At 37.6% G+C, this 27,998-nt stretch overlaps 2 protein-coding genes across 7 annotated transcripts in view; one reads left to right on the top strand and one right to left on the bottom strand.

Moving 5' to 3' along the window:
- The window catches only part of AASS (aminoadipate-semialdehyde synthase), an 83,398-nt gene extending 75,235 nt beyond the window's left edge, over window positions 1-8,163 (top strand). For both annotated transcript variants that reach the window (XM_069087105.1, XM_069087106.1), the window contains exon 24: window positions 34-8,163. In XM_069087105.1, coding sequence (XP_068943206.1) covers window positions 34-152 — 119 coding nt within the window. In that variant the 3' untranslated portion in view covers window positions 153-8,163. The remainder of the gene's footprint in view (window positions 1-33) is intronic.
- Window positions 8,164-10,582: 2,419 nt separating this feature from the next.
- Window positions 10,583-27,998, bottom strand: part of PTPRZ1 (protein tyrosine phosphatase receptor type Z1) — a 244,535-nt gene continuing 227,119 nt past the window's right edge. For all 5 annotated transcript variants that reach the window (XM_069087099.1, XM_069087100.1, XM_069087101.1 and 2 more), the window contains 8 exons: window positions 25,646-25,792; window positions 22,650-22,743; window positions 22,241-22,314; window positions 19,524-19,652; window positions 17,443-17,589; window positions 15,182-15,324; window positions 14,284-14,419; window positions 10,583-11,593 (listed from right to left, as the gene is read on the bottom strand). In XM_069087099.1, the coding sequence (XP_068943200.1) occupies window positions 11,453-11,593; window positions 14,284-14,419; window positions 15,182-15,324; window positions 17,443-17,589; window positions 19,524-19,652; window positions 22,241-22,314; window positions 22,650-22,743; window positions 25,646-25,792 (1,011 nt within the window). In that variant the 3' untranslated portion in view covers window positions 10,583-11,452. The remainder of the gene's footprint in view (window positions 11,594-14,283; window positions 14,420-15,181; window positions 15,325-17,442; window positions 17,590-19,523; window positions 19,653-22,240; window positions 22,315-22,649; window positions 22,744-25,645; window positions 25,793-27,998) is intronic.

Below are 27,998 nucleotides of genomic sequence, written 5' to 3'. Positions count from 1 at the left end.
AATATTAATGACACATTTATGTTTTTCTTTCAGGTGAAATTAAGGCAAAAGGCTTGATCGGGCCCTTTACAAAGGAGATTTATGGACCAATACTGGAGCGTATTAAAGCAGAAGGCATTATATATACAACTCAAAGCACCATCAAGCAGTGATTGGGAATAACTATGTAATTATAACTGTTAGACAACAAAACTCGCCAAAGAGTCCCAAACTTTTGTGCCATAACAATGCTTCTCAATGTACTATTTTCTGGTATAATGCACAATAACATATTTTTGATTGAGTGAAATGAGTAATATTTGTGAAAATGCAATTTTATTTTTCATAATAATTCTTTGGTAGTGAGATTCCACTATTGCAAAAGAATATAAATTTTTAACCACATTTTTCTTTCTATGTGTATATATGTAAGTGAAGATAAACAGGCTTTTCATTAATTTATTGTACATTGTTTGCTTAACATCTTAGGAATTCATTTTTCTAAGTATATGAGCATAGATTCTTCCAGTGGAATTTTTAGCCAGAAAATTTTTCCTTTTTGCAATCATATTTTTATATATTTTTTCAAATCAACAGAGTTGGTTTTAGATTGCTTTATCTGTTCTATGAAATGTTTAGATAATGCAATTTTATCTTCCTGTTAAAGCCTTTTATTTTCAGCATAAACATCCCCTATTGTGGTGTAGGTGAGGAGACAGGTTCAGAGGAAGGTCAGGGGATCTCTCAAAGTCAAACAACCATTTAGTGGCAGTCATACATACTAGAATTTTTGTCTCATGGCTTCTAGTCCCTACTCTTTCCTTTCATCCATTATGCCTGACCCTGGAATGCTTCATTATGGACAATTCTGTGTTTAGTGTAATTTATATTGCAACTGTTAATGTTTAGATTTTATTAATTGGCGACAATACTGTAAAGATTCAGTGAAGAGGGCATTCTAAGATGCACAATTCCAGAAAACTTCAGAATTTCTCATTTTGTTGCTTTCCATTTTCCCTTCCTTCTCAGTTTTTGCTGTGATGGGACATCCTACTTTGTTTCCTATCAACATACTTTTGCCTTCTCTTAATGCTGTGCATTAATTTTAAGAAGAGGCTTTTGCCTAATCTTAAGCTCTGGATCAGGCTTATTTTGATGGGGTGTGTAACTGGTTGCCATTTGGTTGAGATGTAACTTTCTTTGCCTTTTTATCCTGTGGTAGGAGATTTCTTAGGACCTCTTGTGGAAGTACTGGGAGTACATGAGTCATCAAAAAAATTAACATCTAAGGTTGTGTGGATGGAAAGCCAGAGATAAATATGGAGAAATCAATTAAATGTAAAATGAATGAAGAAAGAATGATTTTTAATAGACCTTTTTCTTATTTACACACTTATTTGGCCTGGATTTAAAAAAAGTCATATGTTTAGATCAGTAATTTTAATTTTCAGAATTCCTATGTTCACTTTAGTATTTAGTATAATTTCATTTTAATCATCTTTTTTTTCTAAACATATTTTAGGTTAGTTAGATGTGTCATTATTGTTGAGGGAAATGATGCCTCTTGTGTTTTTGCAATTTTTAAAACCATATCCATTAGTGAAAAAAATTTTTTTAAATTAAGTTTAGTTCCTTTATTCCTGAGTTCAAATACCTTATAAGGGGGAGGGAAAGAAACAGCAGCTTATTGATTTTTTTTCCTTTGGTAAACATGTTAGCTTTCTCTTCTAAAGGCATGAACACCACCAGATATCTCTTCTTTTCAGAAACAACGAAAGTACTGATTTTAAAACTTTTTAGTTGATCATTTGAATTTGTCCAAGATAGAAAATGCTTTAAAAAACAAAAACAAAACTAAGTACTATTTGTGTTAAGCATCTTGTTTGAAGAGACAATTCGCATAATGGAACATGCAAAGATGACAATGAGGTTGCACTTTGCATTGAAATAAATGTCTTTGAAATGTAATGCATCTTTGCATTCTCTTTTTTTTTTCCTCAAAAATATTGATTAGTTGAGTAAAAGAGTTTCTGGAAGAGTTTTGAAAGAAAATATTTGGTCTGGATTATGATTGTTAAAGTAAGGAAAATGCAAAAAATGAAAAAATATTCATAAATGTGGCTCTTCAAGTGAGCTCTGAAATAGAAAATTTTTAGTGGTGTGACACCACTAGATGCCAGTCCACTAGACTTGCAGATTGGAAAAGTTCTCTAGAATATTGTTTTTCCAACCCCAATTCTATTGAGCAAGGGTGAAATACCTTTATATCAGATTGAAAGTATCTGAGAACCAGGGAGAACAGTAGTGAAAGAGAGGGGACTCCTAGGTTTTAAGAAGAGAGGACTTTGGGGAGTAAACGTTTACTAAGGAGATAGCTGGAAAACTGTTCTAGAATGAATTTGATTTCTCCAAATGTAAAAGAACTGTACTGAAAGCATGCGTAATTCTAAAATTCTTGGGAAAAGGTGATGTTATCCTGCGTCTTTGTTACTCATTAGTGTTTAAGGAAATTCAGCATCCCCTTTATAGCAAAGTCTTTGTGTCTTCCAAATTCTTTTGATATAATGAAATTTTGTTATAATGAATACATTGCCAGAAATCCAGACACTTAAATACTTGTTGATTGATTAAAAATCACATTTCTTGGTTTCATGACAGAATACTGCTGACTCCCACCCTTTGTAGAGCAAATTAGTAAGGGGAAAGAGATGCTGTCATAGACACACTTTTACTACCACTCCCTCTGCCAAGTCCTTGCGTTGTTATGATTTTATACTATCTCTTCTATAGAACACAATGAAGTTTAAACTTTCATAGTTTCTTTAGTAGTTTCACAGTTTCTTTGTGTAGCTGGCATGAAGGCTAGAAAAGGCTATGTTTGGGAAGTGCCTGGAGAAAATAGGACTTGGAACAGAACTGGAGAAAGCCATAACCTTTGTTGGACTTTGCTTTTTAATCAGTTCTGCTAATCCTTCCATTTTATGGGTAAGTCCATCCCCTAAATACTTAATTATGTTCTTTCCTTTTATTCTATTCTCTTACACTTTTCCTTCTCTGTATTGTTCACTCCCAGTTCATTACAGGTTTTTACACTTTCTTTTTTTAACTTTCTCCTTTTCACTCTCTCTTTAACCTTAGGGTTTGTTTTCTTTATGACTAATCTTTCTGTGAATCTACCCTCATTCTTATTCTCCCCTTTCTCCTCTAGTTTTTATCTCTATCTCTGTTGAGCTGAGTGTATTCTGACACTAAACTCTTTATGTGTGTATATCAATTAATCAATAAAATTTAAGTGCCTACTATGTGGCACATACTGTGCTAAACTGGCGATACAAAAAGAGGCAAAAGACAGTCTCTGCCCTCAAGGAGCTCACAATCTAACTTGGGAATAAAACACACAAACGAATATATACAAGGAAGCTATATTTGGGATAAATAGGAAATAATTAACAGAGAGAAGGCTGTGGTTTGTCCTTCATTCTCAAAGAGGACCTGACATCAGGGTGGTGATGTCATGATTTGCAAGTGACTTTGATTTAAGTGAGGGAGGACTGTACAAAATCACCAACCTTACTTTCTCTTCCAAAGTCATTTGGGTCCAGTTGCAAAATATATATCAGGACAACTGGGGATGGCCCCCAAAAGGTATTTATAGAGGACAATGAATAGTCCAATTAGACAGAAACATAGGCGATTTGGTGGCATGAGATAAGATTGAAAAGGTGAATGCTATATGTAGTATAGGACCTTGAATTACAGAAAAGATTTTCAGTTTAACTTGGTGGAGAACAAGGATACATCTAAGAGTTTTGAGTGGAGGGGTGATATGACTAGATAAATGCATTCAGGAGACAAGTCTGACAAAGGTATCATCATGACGGATGGGTGGAGAAAGAAAGAGCATGGGGCTAGTGGTTAGATAAGGTTTTAGGCTTAAGAAAATAAGAATTCAAGTCATTTCTCTTATGCATAGCAGCTGTGTGATCCCACACACGTCCTTTAACTTCTCAGTGCTCAAGGCAACTCTGTAAGACCTTAAATTATAGAGCAGGTGAAGATCTGCTTTAGTAGAGAGAGTTTTCTCTCTAGAGTGCACTAGACCAATAAAATTACAGGATAACATGAAAAAAAAATTAGAACAAAACACCCCAAACCTCAGGAAAGTGGTAACAAGGACCTGGATGAATTAGGGCGATGGTAGTGAGGAAAGAAATAGGAAGACTGATGGAAGAAATGATATAATGAAATTTTGTTATAATGAATACATTGCCAGAAATCCAGACACTTAAATAGTTGTTGATTGATTAAAAATCACATTTCTTGGTTTCATGACAGAATACTGCTGACTCCCACCCTTTGCAGAGCAAATTGGTAGACCACATGGTAGCGTCATTAGAACTTAACCTTTGTATTGTCACTCCTTGTCACCTTCTCTTTGCACTGCTTGTTGTTCTGGAAGGTACTCTCTCCTCCGTCTGACATTTTAGAGTCCGTAGGTACCTTTAAGAATCTGTTAAAATTGGACTTTCTAAATGAGATCTTTCTCAATTCTTTCCAGCTGTCAGTGCATCTTCTCCTTGCCCCCTTTTGCCCCCAATATAAATCAATAAAGATTTAAGTGTTTATTTAAGCTCACATAGATGCCAAGAATTGTGCTAAATGCTGGGACTAAAAAAAAAAAAAGGCAAAAACAGCTCTTGCCCTCAAGGAGTTTACATTCTAATGTAGGAGACAGCTGTAAGGTACTGCCTTTTTCTTATGTGGACTTTTATTTCCTTAAAGAGGCAGAAAATGGACATACTGTGAGAAAAAGGAGAAAAACTACTTGAGGAAACCCAGCTTCAGTTCTGAGAACCTGGGAGAAAATATGCTGTTGGATAAAAGGACTGAGAAGACCTGTGAGAAAGCATGTCAAGAGGCATAAATATTGTGTGAGGCTAGAAGTGGCTACAGGGCATTGTTTCCCAGAATAACGTGATTATGACTTTTCAGAACGTTGTCGTTGTTTGCTGGGAAACTCTGAATCAAATAACAATTTAAGGAGTCTGGGAAAATGGCATATGAACTATTTCTGTCATGTGTGATAGACATGTAGGTCTGAAATTTCTCAACCTAAGTTAGAGATTGGTTCACTATACATGAGTAGACCCTGTTTGAGGCATTAGGAGAAATATGATAAGCTCAACCCACTGAGAGGACTAAGTTCATCCTTTTATTAAGGGGATTTTTTTTTCTGTAAAGTTTGGATTCGGTTAAAGGACCACACTTGAGGACCTAGAAGGCCTCGTGTGGCCCACCCTTGGACTAAGAGAAGCCGTGAAAGAACACAGCAATCAGATAAAGAGAAGCTAAGAGAACCAACAGGATGAAAGACCTGACGGGAAATGAGTTTAGTTGACCACAAGTGAATAGTAAGTCTGTAGCTGATGGAGGTAGCTGATCTGTTTAGAAGAAGCTTTAATGTTGGGAGCTGGTTGCCAAAAATAGCATCCTGTGCTAGGTAAAGAGCTGGCTTGAGAGAAAGACTGTCATACTTTCTTATAGCCTCTAAAACACTTCCTTTATTGCCCTTTACTATGACTTGAGAGGAGGAAATATGTCCCAACCCATTCCCAAGCCTGTAGAAAACTGAACAGCTTTGTAGATCCTAAGAATTAATGGAAACTACTTTTCACTAAAAGAGAGTCACATTGCCTCCCTGCCTAATCAAAGAAGAAGACAGGAAACTGCAAAATCTAAGATTTAAGACTGCTGTAAGCTAGAAGAGCATAAATACTTCACCAGCCCAGGAGGAGGAAAGAAGTAACTTCATTCAGCAGGAGAACAGAGAGCTTCAGAAGAGGATGGGAAGTCTCATTTTTAGTTTTTTTTTTTTTGGAAGGGGGAAGGCAGGGCAATTGGGTTAAGTGACTTGCCCAAGGTCACACGGCTAATAAGTGTCAAGTGTCTGAGGTCTTGAACTCAGGTCCTCCTGACTCCAGGGCCAGTGCTCTATTCACTGTGCCACCTAGCCACCCCACATTTTTAGTTTCTCTAAAATGATTTAGAAATTCATATTTGCTCCATCCTGACACACTTTCTATTCTTTTCCCTTCAGGAAAGTGGTTAGGACAGAAGCTAATACCCCAGGAAATGAATCAGTGGTTAGGTCTTGTTCAGATAACATCATTCTTCCCCACCTACCTGAAATACCTGGCACCATGATTCATTCAAGGATTAAGACACTGATCACCAGAAGGAAGTTCTTTCAATCCTTGATGGTCAAGGAGGAGATTCAGTAGTTTAAATAGTGACTATCTGAACGTTTGTCCAAATCTATATTTCAACTTATAACTTTTCCTGCTTCACAGTTCCCATAAATGTTACTTCAAAATGTCTTGGAGGAGAAAAATAAATCCAAAGGAATGGAGGAGGTGGCACTGGTGGACTAAGCCCATTTGGAAATCTTTCTTTAAACTAGAAGAGCTGGGACTTTAGAATACAAGTTAGTAGGTGTTGCTTCTGGTAGACACGTTCCCAAAAGGGAGAGTATAGATATCAGTTTTTCTTTGACAAGGACCATGTGGTATATAGAGTTCTTTAAAAGGCATCCCTAACATCCAGCCTATAGTCCAGAGTTCTGAGTTACCTCAGGCATATGAGTTTCCCTCCTCATATGTCTCACTGCTAAATTTCTCATATGCCCAGTCTCCTCCATGGATACTATGTAGATTGGTAGGAAATTGTGAACTCAGTTTGTGGATAGGTTTATCTTTAGATTATTTCTAATATTTTAGGTTTATCTTTTAATTTATTCCTGATGCTGCCTTCTACTTAATGTCATGTCATGATTATTTTTGTTCTTGCTTTCTCATTTATTAAATGTTTCATGTTTAAGAAGTGATGATGTTGAGACTGACTCGTGTAAGTAGGGAACACAGTAATAGAGGCTCAGGAGTTATGTCAGACTATATTTCCCTGACACCAGAATTATTCCCAATCTCCATGGAAAACTCCTCAGACCTGCCAATCTAAGTGTAGGTTAGGGTAGCAAGCTCATAAAGAGAAAAGGGGATGCTTATGCTGTATTGGGAGCCATACCTTCTATATAGGCTATACAATCTAAGTAAGCACGTATCAGATAAGTAGAGAAGAGATAGAAGTAGCCTTTGAGTTAAAGACACACCTTTCTAGCTACCTGTTAGCTCTTTCAATGGTGGGACTGTTTCCACTTTCCTCTCTAACACTTACCACAAAGCCTAGCACATAATAGGTCTTAACAAAGAAATCCTGGGTCATTCATTCATTGATTAATGAAAAGGAAAGACAAAGACAACTCTGTGGCTTTGAATATGCAAAGCCTTGGAGAACGGCAATGCAAATGAAAATTGATTAATCAAGTCAGATTGAAGAGTAGGGGAAAAGCTTGGGGAAAGTTTATTAGATTGTTGAGTTTGAAGTGTTAGGGGAATAATCCGGTAAAGATTTCCCCGCAAAAATTGGAGATGTGGATATGTAGCACAGATCAGAACTGAAGATATAGATCTGGGTGTTATCTACATGGAGATAAATAGTTGGGACCAAATGAGATTGCAAATGGAGAAGTAAAAAGAATTGTAGAGGGAGAAGAGAAAACCAAGGACAGATTTTTGGCCAACAGCCAGCTTTACAATTCAGAAGAGGAAAAGCCTTTAGTGAAAGAGGAATGTTTAGGGAGATTTAAGGAGAGGGCAAGGTATATCAGAAATTAATTGAAAAAAAAAGTATCCATATGGAAAGGGTGCTGAATAGTGTCAAAAAGTACTGAGAGATCTAGGAGGATGTTTGACTGAATAAAGGTCATTGGGTTTGCAATTATTTTATTAGCCACCTTTGAGAAAATAATTGCAATGAAACAGCAGTAAGTTAAGTCAGAATGCAAAGGGTTGAGGAAAGAGTGGCCAGTGAAGTCAAACTTCACTGATCATGCCTCATTTTTTATGCCTTAATATTTAATGCATCCATGGTAAAATTCTAATGTTGTACTAATGAAGAGGAGACCTTTTGTACAGAACATTTCACAAATTAGCCAGTGAGTATATAGTAGTATTTGAGGTTTTTAATAACAGGAAATGTGTTATCTGTTTTGACAGGTTTCATCTAGGTTGGCTTTCTTTTTCCCCTGAGGCTATGTATTCTGTTAGATGAAATAAAATTTTAATAAGAGTTTGCATTTATGAGCTTATTAAGAGGCATCTCTCACTTTTATTTTATAAGAACGACTTCTTAGAGAAATGGTTCTGAGTCTTTAAGCTCGCTAACTATTTGGGTGAAGGAGTGGCAAATCCCCCAAAGTGAAAATTCTGATATACATCTTACTGTGTCATATATGTTATATAATTATGTATATATATAGTAATATGATTATATTAACCTGGTAGTTAGCTGTTATACTACAATTAATATTACATACTTATATACCATCCACATACGATATATGTGTATCATACAACCACTGGAGAAAGTGGGTCAGCTTTACTCAAGGGAAATGGCCCTTCACAATAGTTCTCATGTATAGATGTACCAATAATTTATTTAAAGTCTAGGTTGATTATACCCCCTCTGAATATCTTTGGTTGGAGTTATGGGACACCTTGAGATAATCTGACTGAAAACAGTGTGTAAAAAATATCTTTTCTGAAATTGACCTAGTTTACAAAACTGTAGGTACTTGTTACAGTAAAAATATAATTACAATATGGCTTTGGGCTATTTGTTGGAATTGACACACTTTCATTAAATTTACTAAATCCATCATAAGTTGAGGAAGATTAGCAGTGATATCTTGCTTTTTGCTTATTTTTTTCCTAGTTAAAAACCAATATGGGTAAGTAAAAAAGATTATCCTCAGGACTTAGGTTTTAAATAATTTGTCATCATGATAAGATGATGAATGAGATTATGGGAACTGATGGAAGGAATCTTGGAAAAACACCAGACTTCTTGATTTTATTTTTTTCAAGACCATCTGTGTAATTGTTTTATGCTTTAGGGAGGGAGGATTGAGAGAGACTATTTCTGGAGTAGGAGTCCTTTTTGCCTTCCCCATTGCAGGATTTAATTACTATAGTTTGTCTATGGAAATACTTAATTATCATACTTGTTAACTGCATGATTATTTTCCCTTGGAAAAGGTGCAGTGAGACACTAATAAGTCACTGTAAAGGATAAAAAAAAAATCTGTCTACTCTATGAGCTGATGTTTCTGGGACAAAGGATAGGGAAAATTAGTAGACAAGATAATTAAGATAACATGTAGTACTGGTTCAAATCAGCTTGTGATCAGACATTGTGGGTGGTGAGGGAAGGACTGCAAGAGGATTAGGAAATGAGGTTAGAAAAAAAGCAACCAGGAATTCAAAACTGACCTCTTTAGCTTCAACCCCAGGACACTGAGAAATAAAATGATAGAGCAGTGCTTCTTTTCGGGACCTCTCTGGAGGCTGACCCTCTATCTGATTTAAAAAACACAACAAAACAAAAAACTCCCAAACCTCCTCAACCTCTTTCTAAGTCCTTGATGGCTCTACTTTTTTTTTTTAATTCAAGTAGAGTAAAATTAATTGTTTTAAGAATTTAAGGAAAATTAAACTATGGCTCTTCAGATAATTAGATGTCCCCTGAGGGGTTCTTGCTGAAGGGAATAGATTACATTCTCTAAATGTTTGGCTAAAGATGTGTAATTATGTGCATTTAGAATTCATAACAAATATAGTTTACTTCTCAGAGGGAGTGACATTTATCCAGGTCAGGAGGCTAGGCAGAAAAGAAATGGATATTTAGTGTGACCCACTAATTTGAGTTCTCAGTAAGAGAAATGTATACAATTTCCAAAACGTTGTTCAGTTGTGTCTGACTCTTCGTGACCTCATTTTGGGATTTTCTTGGCAGAGATACTAGAGTGGTTTGCCGTTTCCTTCTGCAGCCCATCTTACAGATGAAGAAACTGAGGCAAACAAGGTTAAGTGATTTGCCCAGGATCATGTACCTACTAAGAATCTGAATTCGAACTATAACAATAAGATGAGTCTTCCTGATTCCAAGTTCAGTGCTCCATCCACCACACCACCTAGCTGCCCCTTCTAAAACATTAGTTGCATGCTTTGCTGTATGTGATGGCTGAGTATCAGGATCTAGGATCTACCTCTTAGCAGTTGCCATTTCATTCCAGGGGGTGCCAGTCACACTTAGGAAATGGGCACCGCATCAACTATCAGGATCCTTTTGTTACGACTGGTGCCTCCCACCTATTCTCTTTACAAGTCTTGCTTCTGAAGCTCCTGTAGTTCTAGGTTCTCACTGCTTGCTTAAACTTTTTATCTCCCACCCTGCTTTATTCTGGAGTATTTATTTGGGTCTTCATGGTTCTTGTCTACCAATTTGGCTTCTGGTCACTGCTCATTTTGACCCTTTATCTATTATATACTATAATCTCAGCCCGCCTGCCCAATTCTGGCACCTGGCTTGGTTCTGAACCTTGAAATCTTCTGGAATCCTCAAGCCTTGTTTTAGTTTCTCAGTTTCCTCATCATATACCCACACAGCTGCTGCCTATTGATCAGTGTGACAGTAATTAAATGTGAACTGACTACAATATTCATATTTATTTTTGCAACAGTGTAGGTAAAAACAATTTAAATGATGCCAAGTAAGATGTTATTCTCTTAAAAAGTCTCATTTCAAAACAATTGTATTTCTATTTTCCACAAAAAAGTTAAAATTACATGCTGGAATATGATTAATTACTTAGCTGCACAATAAGGTATCAGAAGACTTGAAGTAAAAACAGAAAGAGAACTATATCGTTTTAACAATGCAAGTACACACAGAACTAGAAAACTGACGGTAGTAAAATATAAAAATCTACAATTATAAATATAAATTTGGTCCGTGGAATAGTTACTAGAGCAGTATTTACAGTAAGTATCAGATTATTTCTACTTTAGGTGAATGCTGCAGATTTAAAATGTTGAATATTACAGAGAATAGTGTTTTATTTACAATAGACTATATTAAAAGTTATATTTCTGGCAAATGATGAGGATCGCTACAAATACAGCCATAAATCTGACTCTACAAATAAAAGTGTTTCTATGTCCTTGAGAACTCCTAGTATCTATAAATTTAGATTTTCAGTTAAAATTAAACCTGATGGTAGAAAACTAATACTGAAAACAACAACAAAAACAGAACAAAACAAACACCACCACAATTCTGTTAATAGAAACACTGTAAAATTCAGTCAATTTAGTTCAGACATAACAAATGGAATACCAGAAATCTTGCAAAAAGGCACACATTATTAATGATGTCAGTTTGGCAGTAAGATCATACACCATCAAAAGTACTTTTGCTTGATGGGAAGTAAACAGATGACATCTTGACGGGATAGATTTTCCCATATAATTTAAGGATGAAAACAATAATGCTCAACTGTAGGGATTGTTTTGATGGTTTAAACTAAAGACTCTAAGCTCTCTGCCACGTTTCCATCAGGTAAAGCTGTGCCATTGCTGTCGAGTGATGTGGAAGGATTTTCTTCCTGCCTGGTGCTGACCAGACTGAGGATAGCTTTGTACAAAAACTGGTACTGCTCCTAGATAATAGAGAAGGATAGAATGTGAAGACATTGCCAGAAATCTTTAAGAAGGGTCAATGAGTACGTGCATTAGTAATTATTTTTAAAAATTAATTTTAATTTTTTTCAATTAATGAGAATTTATTTTCTTACCTTTCTACCTCCCCTACCCCAGGAAGAAAAAAGAAAAAAACCTTGCAACAGACTTCATTAGTAATTCTTTAACTGAAATAAATGATCTAGGGAACATTTTCAACCATAATACACTTGTAGTCGGCAGTTATCTTGAGTACAACTCAATCTTGTCTGAAGCTTTTATAAAATCATGGAAGAATTCTCATATTTTCAATTGATGACTAAGTCCAGTATTAAAGTCTCATGTTTGAAGATTTAAAGGTTGTAAATAGAAATATCCCTGGGCTGTGATTATTTTCATTAGCCTCACTTGTCAGTAAATAGTCACCTTTTCACCATTAGCCTACTAAACTAAGTTGTGGTTGGTAGGAAAACTGTGTCTACAGATCACAAGTGAACTTAAAAAAGCAGTTACGTCAAAAAGTCAATTAAAAAAACAAATTAAATTGCTTGGAATCGTAGACAAAACTGGTTGAGTGAAATCTTTCTTTGGATACTGCATTCCTGGTTTTTCCAAATAGCTGGCAACATTCTTTGGAATTCTGTTGACCCACCATTTCTTGCAGAACCTGATTTAATGGGGCTACTTTAGAATCCAGGTTAAGGATACTATGTATTTGGAGATTATGTACTAAATGTCTGATTTTATTTTCTCAGGTAGCTTTCATTGGGAACACCCATTTCTTGTTATTGATTTTGTAATGACATAACTGTCTTGTGACCAGCTTGGGTACATTCATGGAAATAGCATTGCCTTTGGCTATAAGCATTCTACACATTTTCTTGGCATTGTGAAATGTCTTCAGGCATGCTGAGGTCAAACACATACTGCCTAAATGTCATTCTAAAGAAAATTCTAAGAGATTAAACAGAAGAGGCAGAATGTCTTGTTTCTCAGACCCAAGTTCTTCACAAAACTTCTTAATGTGGGTCAATCACTATTTTTACAATTGACAAACAGGAAAGCCCCATTTAACATAATTCAAACTTCTTTTTGATCCAGATCTGTAGATGGATCATTCATTTGCAACTTCATAGATTTAGCAATATCTGGAAGAGACCTGAGAACTCATCTACTTTAAACATCTTTGTTTTACAGATGAAAACACTGAGGTTCCTTTGTGGAAGAGAGAAAAAAAAAGCTCTAGTTAGAAATTATCAAGCACTTACATTTAGTCAATAAGATCTGACTTCAAATCCTGCACTAGATACTTACTACTTGTGTGACCCTGGGTAAATCACTTATCCTTGCGGCCTCAGTTTTCTCTCTCTATAAAATGAGGATAATAATGACACCTCCTTTATTGAATTGTATGGCTTGAACAAGATAATTAGAGCTAGCATATACTCATATACAGGCACATACAGTATATCAGTTTTAAAATCTCAAAGTGCTATATAGATGCTGGCTACTATTATTACACAAGCTTGGAAGCAGAAACAGATGAAAGAGAACTCTCACTTTCTTGGTCTTTGTTGAATCTGTGTCACTGATGCTGCCCTATTGCTCCTCAAGCACTTGTTTCTATGTTAGCATTCTGCTAACTCACTGAGTGACTCTTGGAGAGTTGTTTCACCTGTCCTAGGCTGAGTTTCTTCTAAAAGTCAGGAGAGTGACTCTCTAGGATGCCTTCCCTATAACCATCTTGAAAGAGAGAGGGTGGGGGGAGAAGGAGGGAGGCAGGGAGGGAGAGATCTCGAGCTGCATTAAGGGGCATAGCTTAGAGGAATAAGGAAGTAACAATACATCAGTATACTTCATTCAATTCTGAGCATAATAGCTTAAGAAAGATACTGCTAATGCTGGAAAAAGAAGCCACAAGGAGGTGATGATATCTGTATCCCAGTATTTAAAGGGATATTAAGTATAGGAGGTGTTAGATTAGATTAGACAAAACCAGGACCACTGTTGCAAAGAGGCCAATTCAAGCTGGTTGTCAGGGAAACAAAAAAGCAAACAAACATCCTAACTATCAGTGTTGTGCCCAGATGGAAGAGACTGCCTCTTTGGGGGTGGGGGAGTGGCTTCAAGCAGAGACTAGATGCCTGCTCACTGGAAATATTGAAATGAGGATTCTTTTCAACTATGGCTTAGATTAGATGGCCACTGGACTTCCTTCCAACTCGAAAATTCCATTATTCTACACATATGCTTAGGTATGTAGAATACTTAAGTTCTCTTTGGTAGGAAAAATTTCTTTCTTCTTTCATTTTCTTTTTCCTCTAAAAAAAATAAACAATAAAAACAACTACTCAGGAAGCAACACCTCTCTTACAATGTAGTAATCTTCTCATTTTATACCTAGGGAAACAAATTAATTCCTGTCACTTGAAGACTTTGGGAGTTGTGAGTTTCTAAACCAGGGGTGGGGAACCTGTGGCCTTGAAGCCACATGTGGCCCTCTAGGTCCTCAAGTGCAGCCCTTTGACTGAATCCAAACTCCACAGACCAAGCCTTATTTGTTCTAAACTATCTAAACCCCTGTTCTAAACCATCTAAAACTTTAAAAGGCTAGGGTGATCAGGTTTAAAAATATATATATATATATATATACACACACACATATACTTACAATGTCTGTGAAGACACCAGGCCTCATCAAATTTATCATCTTGGCTACATGGTAAACATCCACAGAATTCTCCTTTTCTAGCTGGTGCATGAGGGTTGTTAGTGCACAGAAAGTTCCTGCGGTCACTCCTCCATGCCTTTGTAATGAAAAGTGGTCAAAAGCTTTATTTAAAAGGCATCAAGACATCATGCTTCATAATTCACTAAGGATATAACCTTACTAAAGAAGCATCGATCACCTTTCTTAATTTATCTGTTTTTATCACCTTAACACATAGAGAGCTATGGTCTGTGATGAAAACCCTCACAAGGTTAAATGGCAATGGGGACATTCTATAGAAACTTGTGGGCTTTTCATCTTTATACTATGGGGGATGTAAAGAAATACAATATGATCTGGACAGTGGAAAATTAGCCATCTAAGGACATACTCAGTGTGTGTGTGTGTGTGTGTGTGTGTGTGTGTGTGTGTGTGTGTGTGTGAGTGTATACTGACTACATGCCTCAGTATAATCAATCTTAAATGAAGATTAGACAGCCTCTCTTTGCTAAGGCTTTCTTTTTTTGGTCTTTAAACCAAAGCAATAAAAAAAAATCACATTCAGTGGGTGAAGCATGAAGTCTCAAAATCTGATGCTTACCAAACCAAATTCTTGGCTTTATCAAGAGCTCCAAGAGTCAAATGTAAAAAGGCAGGTAAGCCTCAGACCCTTCATAAAATGGAGGCTTCAGGAGGAACTCTCCAGTGGGAGAAGAGGGGAGATGGGTTTGCAAATATACAAAAATATACACACATGAACATGCAGACACATATGTTCAAACACAATAGAATATACAACTCTATTTCCATTTCTAAGGAAATGAAAAGATAGAAAATGTGTTTAAAATTGAGAACTTACTCATCATGAACAATCATGGGTCCATCCCTGTTGGAAGCTTCTTCTTTGATGATACTTATAAGTTCAAAAGTTTTACTAATGGAACTATCAGGATTTGGCCATTTGGGGCACTGAAAGTGTCTCACTTCAAGTACATAATCATCCTATTGAGAAGAAGAAAAAATTGCCATCCTTTGTGGGCCATTTTGTTTGTTGTTTTATCATAAGATACTGTAAAAAGCCAGTGATTGTGATAGGATAATTAAATCATGTGACAATAGTTCATCTCTCATATTAATAGAAAAATGTCTTCACATCCAGAGACTCCATGCATGTATTGAAGGAGCAAAAAAAAAATAATAATTAATCTCCAAGTGAAGCCCATGGGTGGTTGGTTCAAGCTAACCCTAGGCTGAAAGGAGTCCATAGAAATGGACTGTATATTAATCTAGGTTTTAGGTTACAAAGAAAAATCTAAAATATTAGTATTTATTTGGAAAAGAGTATTGATCTCTTTGAGTTACAGTGGTTCAAAGGTTTAGGGCTAAAATAATATACACGGCATATGAAAGGAACAAAAGGGGCAGTGTGGACAACTGAACTAGGAATCCAAACCTTTCCATACCAGGAGTACCAAGCTGACAGCACTTGTATTGTGCTGGCATAGTCACTGAGAACCCACAGACACCTCCAGACCAACAAGGAGACTTTAGAGTACAGCTTTATTGGGGTGTAAGTCATGTTGGTCAACTGGCTAAGCAGTTGGTATTGAGAAGGGATTAGGTTTTCTCGTGTTTTAGGACAGATTTCCAATAAGCATATCTTAAGTTTGTACCTCCGGGACAGCTACTCTGTACTTTCACATCTTTATCTTTTTTTGCACTTCCTAATGTCTGCAATCCCCTTTTCATCCCCTTTGTTGATTAGAATCTTGTTTATTCTTCAAAACTGGGTTCACATGGTACCCTTCTAGGGAGCCTTCCTGTATACTCATCTCTCCAAATGAGCTCCCCTGCTGTCCCCTTCAGACTTCACGTCATCTTTCTCTCATCTTGTTTCAATTTGTAGTTAACGGTTATTTGAAGCAGTTAGAGTCCTGGATTTGGAGCCAGGAAGACCTGAATTCAAAGCGTGTCTTAGATGCTAGTCATGCAATAGTAGGGCAAGTCTCCTGACATCTCTCAACCTTAGTCTTCTCATTTCTAAAATAAGATTAATAATAGCATTCACTTCACAGGGTTGGCGTGAGTATCAAATTAGATAATATATGTAAAGCACTTTACAAACCTTACAATGCTATACTAACATAAATTATAATAATAATTATGATGTCACATTTTCCTAACAGACTATAACCTTTATTAGGGTAGGGATAATATCAAATTTTGTAGTATCTTGCTCTGGTACACAAATGAGTACAATTATCATAATTTATTTTGTCTTATAATTATTTCTGTATGTGGTGTGTCTTTCTACTAGACTTCAAGCTCCACGTGGGCAGGGAGCTTTGTTTTATTTTTTTGTCTTTTTGGAGGGGGGAAGACAGGGCAATTGGGATTAAGTGACTTGCTCAAAGTCACACGCTAGTGTGTCAAGTGTCTGAGGCCGGATTTGAACTCAGGTCCTCCTGACTCCAGGGCTGGTGCTCTATTCACTGAGCCTCCTAGCTGCCCTGTATTATTTTTTTTTAATCTCCCTATAGCAGCTAGCATTTGCTGTGTGCAGAGTAGGCACTTAATACACATTCTGTTGTTGCTGTTCAGTCATTCAGTTGTGTCCCACTTTTTGTGACCCTGTGAACCACAGCACACCAGTATTGTCCATGAGGTTTTCTTGGCAAAGATACTGGAGTGGTTTGCCATTTCATTCCCCAGTGGATTAAGGAAAACAGAGCTCAAGTGACTTGCCCAGGGTCACACAGTAAAGGAGTATCTGAAGCCAGATTTTAACTCAGGTCTTCCTGACTCCATGCCTGGTGCTCCATCCACCAGGCCATGTAGTTGCTTCTAATATATCTATACCCCTGTCCACATATGTATGTATGTATGTATGTATGTATATATATATGCAGAAAGAGAGATATCACATATATATGTAGACAGGTGCACTTAATACATGCATGTATATGCATGAAATATGTAATACACTTATATATGCTACATGCACATATAAAAATAAGTGGCTATGTGTGCATTCATATATGTGTGTACATATATATCAGATGAATTAAATGATAAAATCTGTTCCCATAAATTTATTATTTAAAGTTACATCTTTAATACCTGTGTAGCTTCTAAGATAAAGTCTTGAATTATAAGTTTTTCTTCATTAGAGAGACATTTGTGCTCTTCAGCAATCATGGTAACCTTAAAGCTCTCACAATTTATAGGCTCATCCTTATTTGGCCAGTAAACAAATTCATCTTCAGCCTGTAAGGAATGGAAAAGTAATAAATTTCACTGTTTTATTTGCAGCTCTGGGAACACTATTCCAGAGAAAGCTGAGTAGTATTAATAGTGCATCATTTATATAAATTTTTCATGTCCCAAAGGTCAAAGTGTGAAATGAAGCTAATTGCTTGGAAGAAAAAATTCGACTCAACCTTTGCTTCTGTATCCCATTTTAGCTCTCATAAACTTCCCTGTCTTTAAGGTCATACTGACATGTGAGGAATAGAACAAGACTCTTAAAAAGATGTAGCACTTGACATTAGTTATTTAGGAACATGCCTCACAGCCTTGCCATTTTGCTTTCCAATCATCTCCAACACACTGGCACATTCACTGCTGTTGTCAACAATGGCAGAATATTGTAAAGAGATGCCAGTGGTCCAGCATTGTTGGAGGAATGTGTAAAGCTAAGTGAATTTGGAGCCCCAGGAACAATGAGTCCCAAGGCCTTCTAAAGACACATAAAACCCCAGAATAACACATTGATCTGTTTTTCACTACTGCAAAGGGATAGTCAGGAGTTTCCCAAAACAACTATCAGGAGATGCTAGGTGACGGCTTCCACTCTTCTAGCATGCAGAAAACACTTGACAATATCTGAATCTTAATGCATGTTTGTGTGTGAATGTATGTGTATGTGAATGTGTTTGTTCCATGCCCTAAACTGAGGAAGGATATTTCTAAATGACTTCAAATGAGGTCTGTAGGAATGCATGTGAGAACAGCTATCAGAATGATTCTCCAATTAATGATCTCTCATTATCTCAAGGAGTGCCTTCAAGACTGAAAATTAAACTATTTTAAAATTCATATTTTTTAAAAAAGAAGGTAGGGAGAAAACCCCAAACACAACAAAATATATCTTATAATACTTTTATGACTAAAGATAAAGTATCACAAAGTCCAAAGAATAATAAAGAGGGACATATATCCAGTGATATTGTTCCTGATTAGAAAAAAAAATCAACAACACCCAACACTGTGGATGAGAGGTACTTAATGTAGTGCTGTTTCTTCTTTTTTAATTCATTGTTATTTATTAGCTGTACAGCAGTATAATTCACCTTCCTAGCTTTGAAACTCCCATGACCTATTTTATTACAGTTCTCATGTTGGTCTTCTAAAATAATGAAAAACATCACACAAAACAGCAAAGTACAAAAATGCATCAACCCAGAGTCTGATACCTATACTCATAGCCTTTCTTCAAAGAGATACATAGAAGAAAAATTTGTCAAGACTCCACGGTAGTGTTGTTTTTTAATATCATGTTAAAAAGTTCTTTATGTATTTATTTGTATTTTAAGACTTTATTCTAGTAGAAGACAAACTAAACTCTGTGAGGGTAGGTACAGTTTTGGTTTTTGTCTTTGAATCTCTAGAGCCTAGCTTAATACCCTGCACATAGTCTGTATTTGTTCAACTCAACTGAATTGGCTACCCATGTAGCCAATCAGCCAGATGCTAAGCTGGGCATTTGGGATACTAAGACAAAAATAAGGCAAACTTGTCCTCAGAGACTTTACGTTCTAAAGGGCGAGAGGGAACATCACATACATAGATAATTCAACACAAAATATATACCAAATTAATTTCCAGGAGAGGGGGCAAGTCTTATGTGAAGGGGAATTTGTTGACTACAGAATGATTATTAAAGGGGGCATAGTCGAAGGGCAGGGTAGTCTGGGATACCCACTTGGCCTCTCTGAAAACAAAGGAGGAACAATTAATCAAAAGTCTGGGATAAAGACAAGGGAGGGATATAGCTGGCACGCATGAATATGAGGGAGCAGTAAGTGATGAACAAAAAAGGGAATTTTGGTTCAAGAAAACAACTGAATAATGCTGTTACAAGCTATTTGAGATGACTGCTTCCTTGTAACTGGGCTATAAAAACAACAGGAAGGCCTTACCATGTTCTGGCTATCTGGCAGCATGACTATGAGCTGGGCATTATGATCCCATATCATCCTCCAGAAGTCCTTAATGGTGTGAAGCAGGGGGTGCTGAGTGATGATGAATTCATTGCTTTGATAATAACCCTGCAAAACCAAAAAGTCTAACTGAGAGGATGAAAGAGAAACAAGAACATAGGAATGAAATCAATATGGCGGTGCTTTTAGTTGAGGCTCATGCTTTATCCATGATGAGGAAATTCACAGAAGAGAGAAATCTTTTGAACATTATAAATGTGGGGTAGTCGTAAGATCTACCTTTATTTGGTATCATAGTTTTTATGCAAGAGAGAAATCTAGAGAAGATAATGAATTAAGGAAAAAACACAGTGAGGTCTTTGACTTATATTATAAGGTCTTTGATGGGGAGAGCCAGTACTTATTTAGAATTTGCTAAAAAACTAAATGAATAAAATATGGTTACTCTCTTCTGTCTGCTACCAAAAAAAATTTATTCATAGCACATGATTAAAAACTATCAGAAGGGCAGCTAGGTGGTGTAGTGGACAGAATACCCAGCCTGGAGTCAGGAAGACCAGAGTTTAAATCTGGCCTCAGACAGTTGCCAGCTGAGTGGTCTGGGCAAGTCACTTTAACTTTATTTGCTTCAGTTTCCTCATCTGTAAAATGACCTGGAAAAGGAAATGGCAAACCACTTTCTTTGCCAAGAAAACCCAAATGGAGTCAAGAAGCGTAGAACATGATTGAAAAAATGACCGAACATCAAAAACTATCAAAACAACATCTATTTACAAGTTAATGGAAAGCAAAGCAAAGAGATATTTTGAGTTTTATACCTGGTGAAAGATCTGAGATGCAGCATTATAATCAAAACATAAAAAGCTTGTACATAAATGATGGGTATCACTACAGGACCTATTTATCTAAATAAAGCAATGAATAGATGAAGAGCAGATAATGACCATTCATTTATGCCAGTGTTTGTAGGCAGCAGGTTCAGGAATATGGGCTTTACATTGTGTTTATTATCCTAATGTCAGAAGGCTAAGATATTTTATATCCAGCTACAGTGCAAATGTGTCTATCTGGACAGTTTGTCTTTTTTAACTTCTATAAAGAAGAAAGGAAGGGAGGAAGGAAGCAAAAAGGAAGGAAAGAAGGATGGGTGGGAGGAAAGGAGGTAAAGAAGGAAGTGAAGGAAGAAAGGAAGGAAGAAGTGAAGGAAGGAAGCAAGAAGGAAGAAAAAAGAAAAAAGAAAGGAAGGAAGGAGGAAGCAGGGAAGGGAGGAAGCAAAGGAGGAAGGAAAGAAATGAGTATCAATTAAGTACCTACTATGTTCCAGGAATTATCCTAAGTGCTTTACAAACCAGATCCTCCCAAATACCCTGTGAAGTAGGGACTATTATTACCCCCATTAAATAGATAATGGTTAATCAACTTGCCCAGCATCACACAGCTAATTAAGTGTCAGTGGCCAGATCTGAACCTGATTCCAGGCCTAGCTGGCATCTACTGTGCTACGTAACATCATTAGACATCTAGACTAGTGGTGTCAAATTCAAACAAAAGTGTGGGCCTGTAATTCATACATAAAGATTCCTGCTGCCTATACATACTGACTTAGTTTTAAAAGGTAGTATTTATGTTTGTTGAATTTTTATTTATTTTGTTAAATATTTCTCAATTACATTTTAATCTGGTTTGGGCTATACTCAGGAGTGTTGGGCACCATTTCGGTGGGTCACATGTTTGAAACCTCTGATCTGGATCACACATTACCAGCCATATAGCCTTAAATTTCAGGCTCCCCTAGTTTCTGAAGAGGTGGAATCAGGAGTGTCCCTGCCCAATGGCAAGGTCTTTTTACCTTTGCAGGTAATTAGGCCCCCAGAGGCCCAAGTATGGCCTAGACTGGAGTGAGCCCTGATGGTCTCAGGAGAAAAATGTCACTGAGAGCAGACCATTGCCACCTCTATTTCAGCTATAATGCTCAATGATTTTTGCCAGAGACCAGAATTTTCTTCCATTTTCACTGAAATCCAGGCCAATTTTCTCATCTCATTTAGAAACAGGTCTCATATATTCCCCAGTGAATCTAGTAGTAAAACTATGTCCAATCCCAACAGTGGAGGCATAGGTGCTTTTAAATTTAGTGATGTGTCTCCTTGTGCTGTACACCTTGTTCTGTTTAGGAGCCCTGACAATATTCAGGAGTCACGCTTGACAGCTCAGATGGCAAGAACCAGGGCTGTTCCCTTCTGGGCCCTTTCTCTTTATAGATAATTCCCTAATTCTCATTCTCGCTCTGTCTGTCTGTCTCTGTCTGTCTGTCTCTCTCTTTCTCTGTCTCTGTCTCTCTCTCTCTCTCTCTTTCTCTCTCTGTCTCTCTCTCTCTGTCTCTGTCTCTCTGTCTCTCTCTCTTTCTCTCTCTCCTTCCTTCCCTCCCCCCTCTTTTTCTCTCCCCCTCTCCCTCTCTCTTCCCCTCTCTCTCTCACACACACAGAGCTAAGGTCCATTTTGCTTTGTGATTCTGGATGCTGTTTCCTATGGCAATGCCCTTCAGGAAGTTTCCACCTGCCCCCAGATCTGTTAGTGTCCTCATGAAGTAACCTTGCTCCAACCTGTGTACACTGGGTACCACCCATCCCCCCACCCTGTCCCCATCCTTTCTCTGGTTCTATTAAGCACAGGCACCTGGGGAAGGCGTGACTTACCATGATATAAGAGGCATTGATATAGTCTGTGCCTTCTCCTGTCAGTGATGAAATGCCAACTCTTGACCTTTCCACTGTAAGAAAGAACATTCACTGTGAACTAATAAGTTGATGGGGGCAGTTTCAATTACTCTGATGATTTTTAAGTAAAGAAGTCTCCAGCGGGTAAGTGCTTTGGATATCTTCTCACCTCTTTTCTTCTTTCTAAAAATGGCTGCAAGTGTTTAACATTCCTTTATTATAAACACATTAGAAATGCTAAAATATTTTATCTCAGAGTAGCTTTGGAAGGGCACATTGATTCTAAGGGGTGCTAAAATTCTCGAGCTACCTACAAATAACCCCTACTGTTTACAGGCATCCTCATAGAAAACAAGTTTGATTCAATACTGAACATGCAGAAGCCTACCAGGAATGATGGATGAAGTTCGGTTCTTCTCCCTGTTACACTGTTTCAGGGCTGTAGAATAATCACACTGCTGTATATTAGACTGACTCAGAAGCTAGGGAAAAAAATAAGGCAAAGAAAAAAATAGGATTTATAGACAGGAGTGATTCAATGAAACGTGAAATGTAAACACACCTGGCCTCTCTTTGCTGAGCATGTTAAGGTTTCGCGGATGATCTCAGGCAGCTACAGAATCACCCCCCACAGAGCAGGGAGAAGCAGAACACCCAGATCTGAGTTCTCTGGGCAGACATTATCTCTCTGCAGCCTTTGTGCTCTCCATGATTTTGGTAACGTTGTTCTTTCCCCTCTGCTTGCATCTCATACTCTAATTTGAAAATTAGTTGGGTGCTATTAAATTTATCAATCTCTGAATATGAAACTGAAATATGAAATAGTTGCATGATTTAGTTTATTTTATCGAATCTCTTGGAATTAAAGAGGTAACATAGGGTAGTCAGATGATCTGAACTTAAATCTTTATTTCTTTTACTCCCTATATGACCATGGGCATGAATCTTGCAGTCTCTGAGCCTCAGTTTCATTATCTGCCAAAAATATTAATAAGAAACAACCACCAAAAAATCGAGAATTTGGATGAGTTGCTCTCTAAGGACCCTTCCAGCACCTATTTCCATGAATCAGGGCCCTTGAAGTCATTATTAGCATAAACAGCAATTTTATTGTGCAGGTGGAGCTGTAAAGGGAGGGAGAAATATTATTCTGTATTTTTGTTTGTTCCTGCTTTAGAAGAAAACATGGTTTCCCACATTTGATAATGAAAAAGGCTCTCCCTTTTCTTTTCTAGAATCCTATCTCATAAATGAGATCTGCAATTCAACATAGAATGGAAAAAACATTTATTAAATATTCTTAAGGAGTTCATCTTCTAATGAAGGATGGAAACACAGTAAAGAGGGCTCAGCCTCAGCATGCTAGGCTTTGGGTCAGTAAGAACTGGTCAGTTTCTTCCTCTGACATTTACATGTGGTCCTGGATGACTTCTCGGGATGTGTCTACTAATGCATTATTGATAAGTTGATGGAAAAAGTTCTGCCACTGAAGACAGATGTATTTACATATATGTATATCCTTCTGGTCAAGGCTGGGGGGGGGGAGGAGTGGGATGGGGATCCTCATTAAAATTTGGAACAAGCCATCCTGAATAGACCAGACGAAATGCTGTATATGTGGGAGATAGCCAAGGTGTAGCTATCTTCAAGTGGTAGAAGGGGCATCAGGCAGAAAAAGGAAGACTTTTTCTGCTTGACTCCAGGTGTCAGAGTCAGGAGGAATAAATGGAACTTGCATAATCACTGCTTATTTTAGGAGGAGTAGTGGAGAAAAAAAGGAAAATGGCCACTTAAGTCAACTCTCAGTTTGGTCAGTAGCCTAGGGGTATTTTTGGTTGGCTTTAACTTACCGGAAGTTTTTTCTTTACATCTAGTTTAAGTTGGGGCAATTAGAGTGGGAAGGTCCCAGAATGGAGCAGACTTCTTAGGGAGGTAACTTAGGCCAGGGGCTGTCTATCAAATGTTGTGTTCTCCATGATGACTCCCTATGATTCCCTCAAGTGGTTCCTTAGACCTTGCATAACTCTTTGTTTATATCTCTCTTAAACACCTATGTTCTATTTTATATTATACAAATGTGCATAATATTTATGATTTTATTTGGATGAACTCCTTGCACTAATAGATTGCAACCCATCTATGACTTTGTAGATCATGGGTTATGGGATCATAGATTTAAAGCTAGAATTATCCTTAGAAGCTATTGAATCCAAAAGCCTCATTTTGCAGAAAAGGAAACTGAGGCCCAGAGAGGTTAAGTGATGGGCAAATGCCCATGGCCACACAGATAATTGTCAGAGGTAGAACTGGAATCCTGGGCTTCTTAGACTCCAAGTCAGTCACTTAGTCAATAAACATTTATTAAGTACTTATTTAGTTGCTAGACACTGTAGGCCCTGGAAGTCTAAGTCCAGCATTATATCAACTACCATCACATTGATTTATTTTGTAATCATGGTTCTTTGCAAATCTGTCATTTCCCTAAGGGAGATTCATCTCTAATTTGTAGTTCTCTTAGCACCTAGCACAGTGTTCTGCTCACAGTAGATGCTTAATAAATGACTACTGAAATGAATATAATAAAGTTGCTAATGAATCTTCCAGGATACTCTTCTGTCCCAGGGCTATTTGAGCAACAGGGCATCCAGGGAGACAGTACCAAAATTTTGCACAGCAAAATAACATCCCATCCATTTCCACCCCCCACTCCCACATCCAACCTATACCTTTGTTCCCAATGGAGAAGCCTGTAAGTTTCCTGGATTCAGACTGCGTATATTTTATATGCAAATTCCTATACGTTAATTTTCTGAAATTTTCCTTTATTGGTTTCTGGAGCTTGGGGAACATGGTGGGGGGGGATACAGTAAAGTTTTCTCCCTGGTGCACTGTGTTGTGATAGGGTGGGGTGTAGAAGTCTGGGTCTGAAGAAGCTATTATTCCTGTAGAAAAAGGCAGATGGCTTCTTGTTACTATCTTTTGAGTCAGTCTCTCCATGGGATGTATGGATTTTTTTTCTAAGAGGTGCATGAATAGACATGGCCTTAGCTCTTATAGTGAGTGGTCTGGTTCTTTCAGAAGTAAAGAGTACTTATAAAGTTGCTATGACAAGTCACTCTCGTTCCATCCATTCTTCCCCGTGCCCCCCTTTCCTGGAATGACTTGGCATTTATACAAGTCTGACTAAGGTTTCTGAAAAGAATTTTTTTTCTCATACAAAAAAGTTAGGGATCTCCTTGAAATTGTCCCCGCTTCTCTGTTCCAAGTTGTTAAGAATGAAAATACAAAGCTGCCGTGCCAATGATACTTAGTCCACTCTGGTGGCCTTGGAGACTAGCATGGTAGGAGTTATCCTTTGATAACTCGGTGTCCGTGAGTACTCACCTTGAATTGCTTCTCAAGTCTCGTCTTCCCTGCTGGTCCAGGAATGAGGAGAGCATTGACATAGGCGTGCATATGACTGTCCAGCACCTCTGTTTCTTTACTAAGTATGGCCTCAACTAGTGCATCATGAATGAAGACATACTGCTCCTGGCAAAACAATGCAAAGTACCATTATCTGGGGCTCTTCCTGTACTTCTACCGGTGTGCTTCGTCTTTGGAGGACAAAGGCTTTATAAAATAAACAGATGTTTAAGAAGTTTAAAATGAAACTTCACAAGATCTCTGGTAGGAAGTTAGATACAGGACACGAAAAATGACAGGAAAGAATATTATCTACTTTTTGTTCTTCTGCATCTTCCTCCTATTTTTTTCCATGTCACAAGTAGGTCAAACCTTTTCATTCTGACTTCAATAAATCAACAAAAAGTATTTACTAAGCACTTCTTATGTGTCAGATACTGACATATAGACAGACAGACAGATAGATAGATAGATATGGGATATAAAGAAAGGTAAAAACAGTCCCTGTTGTTAAGGAGCTAATGTTGGAAGACAACATGTAAATGATTACGTATATGCAAGACATGTATGAAGTAGGTTGGAGCTCCTCTCAGAGTGAAGAAGACAAGTAGTTGGGAGGACTAGGCCTCTTCTAGAAGGTGGGATTTGAGCCGAGATTGAAGGAAGCAAGAAAAACTGAGAAGGAGGTGAGGAGGGAAAGCATCCAAGATGTGAACACAGGGATGGAAGACAGGATGTCACATATGAGGAACAAATAGGCCAGGGTAGATGGATCAGAGAGTGAATGGAAATGAGTCAAGTGTAAGACCAGAAAGTTAGGAAGGAACTAGGCCATGAAGAGCTTTACATGAGAAATAGAGGGTTTGATCTTGGAGACAATAGTGAGCCATTGGAATTTGCCAAGTAATGGGGTGACACAGTAAGCTTTAGGAAAATCATTCTAGCAGCGAATGAAGGATAGATTGGTATGAAGAGAGACTTGAGGCAGGGTGACCAAATGAAAGGCCAGATGGTTGGTGAGGGCCAATGGAATGGTGGCTGTGTGAGAAGGGAACATAGATGACAGATGGCATGAAGGTAGAAACAACGAGATTTGGTAACAGATTGGCTATACAGAGTTGGTGAAAATGAGAAGTTGAGGATGACATAGAGCTTGTGAATCTGAATTCCTGGGAGGATGATAGGGCCCTTAAGACTAGTAGGAAAGTTCAGAAGAGGAGAGAGCTTTGGAAGAAATGCAATTATTTAGACATGCTCAGGTTGAGATGTCCAAGGCAGTTGATGATGTGGGAGTGGAACCCAGGAGAGATAGATACTAGAGGATGGATACATGTATCATCTGCACGTTGTTGGTAACTGAATGTATGAGAGGTGATAAGATGGACAAATGAGACAATAAAGAAGGAAAAGGGGAGGAGGAGGGAAGAAAAAAGAAAAAAAAAGTTACATGATAACTTTCTTATATATTTAAAGGGAATAGCAAATTATACATAACAGATTTGCAGTTTCACATGCAATCATCTTTGTTTTGTTTTATTATGTTATGGAAATGCTTGTTTTATTCCACAAATTAAAAATAAGGTAATTTTTTTTTTAAAAAAAGAGAAAAGGGACAAAGGTACAGGGAGCCACAGAAGCCAGAAGATGGGTCTTGTCTGGGGCAGGAAGCCTGGGTCTAGAGCTCAAAAAAGTCCTGGGACAGGATGAAAATTAGCAGAAGCTGGGAGATGGTTCTCAGGGGTCTTGTCCTAGGGGACACCCTGGGGCCAAGGGTCAGAAGCTGAGAAGACAGACTGAAGCAATGGAATTTGCCAAGAAAAACCCAAATGGGTTCTCAAAGAGTTGGATACAACTTGAAATGACTGACAAACACCACATACACGTATGCACAGTTGTGTGCCTGTGCATACTTTTAGATACACACACAGACTGTCTCCCCAGTTAGAGCAGAGACTGCTTTGCTTTTGTCTTTGTATCCCACACAGTATACCTGGCATGTGGCAAGCACTTAATAAGTGCCTGGTTGATTGATACAAATTGAGAGTTTCTTTTCTTGTCCCATTTGTAGAGTTAAGAATAGTGACCATTACTGTTTTGAAAAATCAATCCATTTAGCCTTAAAATCAAGACCTACAAGAAAATCCATGGGTAGACCCAGGATTGAACCTCAATTCTCATTAACTAGCTGTGTGACCTTGACAAATCACTTAACCTCTTTGGGATTTAACAGTCAACAAACATTTATTAAGTCACTCTTATGTGTTATGCTGTAATTTTACCAGCTGGAGAAAGAGTGAGGCTGATTAGATGATTTCAAAGTATTTTCCCCCAG

Source organism: Petaurus breviceps, unplaced genomic scaffold, assembly GCF_028583685.1.
Source record: "Petaurus breviceps papuanus isolate PSGF00001 unplaced genomic scaffold, PetGlider_PUasm1.0 181, whole genome shotgun sequence".
In the NCBI taxonomy this organism is placed as follows: Eukaryota; Metazoa; Chordata; class Mammalia; order Diprotodontia; family Petauridae; genus Petaurus; species Petaurus breviceps.
The sequence above is the reverse complement of the archived record's forward strand: the minus strand, read 5'-3'. Positions and strand labels throughout refer to the sequence as shown.